At 38.1% G+C, this 2,994-nt stretch overlaps 1 protein-coding gene across 1 annotated transcript; it reads left to right on the top strand.

The window, feature by feature from the left end:
* The first annotated feature begins 1,526 nt into the window (after positions 1-1,526).
* Positions 1,527-1,841, top strand: LOC110737582 (uncharacterized mitochondrial protein AtMg00810-like). The gene has a single exon (XM_021917919.1). It carries the CDS (start codon positions 1,527-1,529, stop codon positions 1,839-1,841), a length of 315 nt encoding a protein of 104 aa, XP_021773611.1.
* Positions 1,842-2,994: the final 1,153 nt, after the last annotated feature.

Below are 2,994 nucleotides of genomic sequence, written 5' to 3'. Positions count from 1 at the left end.
ATACATTTGGTTATATCATATTAAAAATAAATTCATCCGGTATAAAGCTCTTGTTGAAAAATACTTTCAATTACCCCTTAAAACTCTCTACTCGGATAATGGTGGTGAATATGAATCCCTTAAAACATTCCTCTCTATTGATGGTATCTCTCACTTAACTACACCTCCTCATATCCCTCAACACAATGGCTATTCCAAATGTCGTCATCGCCATGTTGTTGAAACATTTCTCTCCTTACTAACACACACCAACATGCCTCTTGAATATTGGACCCATGCTTGTTCCACTGCCACTTATTTAATTAATCGCCTACCGACTCCAACACTAAACAATGAATCGCCCTACTCTACATTGTTTGGTGTTCAACCCAACTATAGTAAACTAAGGATCTTTGGCTGCCTTTGTTACCCCTTTCATAAACCCTACAATTCTCATAAATTGGAACTAAAATCCAAACCATGTGTCTTTCTTGGGTATTTACCCACACAAAGGGCCTATTATTGTCTAGAATTAAACTCTCATCGTATCTACACTTCTAGGCATGTTCATTTCATAGAAAACAAATTCCCTTTCTCTGAGAAAAATATTTCTCTTCCTTCACATTCATCATTGGTCGAAAAATGGGCACATCTTACCTTACCCATTCTAACTCCTACACCAAACCCACCCCACTCCTCAAATAACCCCACTACCACTCCTTCTACTGCTGAAACATTAGACCACACACCTTCTTCCACTCCACCCACGCATGCCTCTCTCACACCTTCTCCTCCCTCATCACCACAAAATGTGAACCACCATGCACCTTCATCACCACAAATGGACACCCGACTTTAACATGGCATTAGGAAACCAATTGACAAATTGAATTTAAATGCAGAGGTTGTTGATATTGAGGTTCCGAAAAATATTACACAAGCTCTCAAAAGTCCAGTGTGGAGAAAAGCCATGGATGCCGAAATCAATGCTTTGATGAAAAATAAAACGTGGGATCTTGTTCCCTTCTCTCCTTCACAAAATGTAGTGGGGTACAAATGGATTTTTCGAATTAAGAAAGATAAAGACGGCAGTATCATTCAATACAAGGCTAGCTATGTTGCAAAGGGAGTTAATCAAAGGCCGGGAATCGACTATGGTGAAACATTTAGCCCTGTTGTAAAATCCACAACAGTCCCTCTTATTCTCTCCCTTGCCGTTAGCCAAAGTTAGCCTCTTCGCCAATTGGACATCAGTAATGCCTTTCTCCAAGGCACTTTAACTGATGATGTTTATACCATTCAACCACCGGGTTATAGTGATCCTAATTAATAATCCTACATATGTGTGCAAGCTAAACAAAGCCATTTACGGGTTAAAACAAGCACCGAGAGCATGGTATAATGAATTGCGCCAACATTTGATTCACTTGGGATTTTAGAAAACTATCTCTGACTCCTCTTTGTTCACTCTCCACAAAAATGGTAACATCATTTATTTAATTGTCTACGTTGAAAATATTATTGTGACAAGCAATACATCATCATTCATGGAATCTTTTATTCAACAACTTGCTGCTCGTTTCTCCTTAAAAGACTTGGGTGATCTCTCATACTTTCTAGGAGTTGAAGTCATGCCCCATACAAATGGTCTTTTCTTAAGTCAAAAGAAGTATATTAATGAAATTTTGTGCAAAGCCAACATGGATGATGCCAGACCAGTTGCCACACCCATTGTCATGGATCCTCCTTTGTCCATTCATGGAGAGCCACTGCCGGATCCTACAAAATGCCGCCAACTCATTGGTAGTCTTCAATATCTTGGTCTAACACATCCCGACGTTGCCTTCACAGTCAATAAGTAAGCCAAATATATGCAAAGACCAACTGATCAACATATGCAAGCATTACATCGCCTCCTACGGTACCTCAGTGGCACATCCAACATGGGTTTAACTTGGCATAAAAACTCTCCTCTTACTATCCATGCTTTCTCCGACTCTGATTGGGCTAGAGATAAGGATGATTATATCTCCACAACAGCATATATTGTTTACTTAGACAAGAACCCAATCTCTTGGTCATCAAGAAAACAACGCTCAAGAGCAAGGTCCTCCTCTAAGGTCGAGTATCGAGCCGTGGAAAATGCTACGGCTGAAATCTTATGGGTGCGAAATTTGTTTAAGGAACTTGGTCATAAAGTTACAACAACTCCAGTCATCTATTGTGACATTGCCGGAGCCACTTATGTAAGTGCAAACCCGGTGTTTCACTCTAAAAAGAAACACTTAGCTCTTGATTATCACTTTGTAAAGGAGAATGTTCAAAGTGGTCAGCTCCTAGTTTCTTACATTTCAACCAAATGACCAACTTGCAGATGCTCTTACCAAGCCATTACCAAGATAAACTTTCACTACTCTAACAAGCAAAATCGGGCTCTCATCTTGGCCGCCCGTTTTGAAGGGGCGTGTTAAGGATTGATCTTCTCAAAGTAAATATCTTCTATTATTTTGTTAATATTCTCTACCTTGATTCTAGGTATATTAGTCAGTAATTTACTCTATATAATTTAGCCTTAATCCCCTCCTTAATCTTAGTGATTGATTGATTGTAATCATGTATAACCTAACTTAAGCCAAAGCCCTTACCATTTGTATACTATATATATATATATATATATATATATATATATATATATATATATATATATGTATGTATGTAATCGTTTAATGAGAAATTACAACTTCTTTCATAACTCTTATGTGTTGATTATTGTTATGTTTGTTCTTGATTGAATGGTTGGAGTCATCACAAGTTAATTTGGTAAATCACGTAAAGTGTAAGAGGATACGCACCAAAACTCTTAGAACGTATTCACCATGAGTATGAACATATGGGGGGAGTTATGTGACTTTATATTTGATCATAGCTTCTACAAGAGTACAGGACGTTGTACTTTCTTTTATTATTAATGCGCTGGAATTCCGTCACAAGTGTGACATAGTAGGTGCCAATTGG

This window comes from Chenopodium quinoa, unplaced genomic scaffold, assembly GCF_001683475.1.
Source record: "Chenopodium quinoa cultivar QQ74 unplaced genomic scaffold, ASM168347v1, whole genome shotgun sequence".
NCBI lineage: Eukaryota > Viridiplantae > Streptophyta > Magnoliopsida > Caryophyllales > Amaranthaceae > Chenopodium > Chenopodium quinoa.
This window is presented reverse-complemented; position numbering and strand designations above follow the sequence as displayed.

Bases quoted from the DNA above. Each gene is read 5' to 3' on its own strand.
- LOC110737582 (XM_021917919.1), top strand. From the start codon at position 1,527: ATGGAATCTTTTATTCAACAACTTGCTGCTCGTTTCTCCTTAAAAGAC.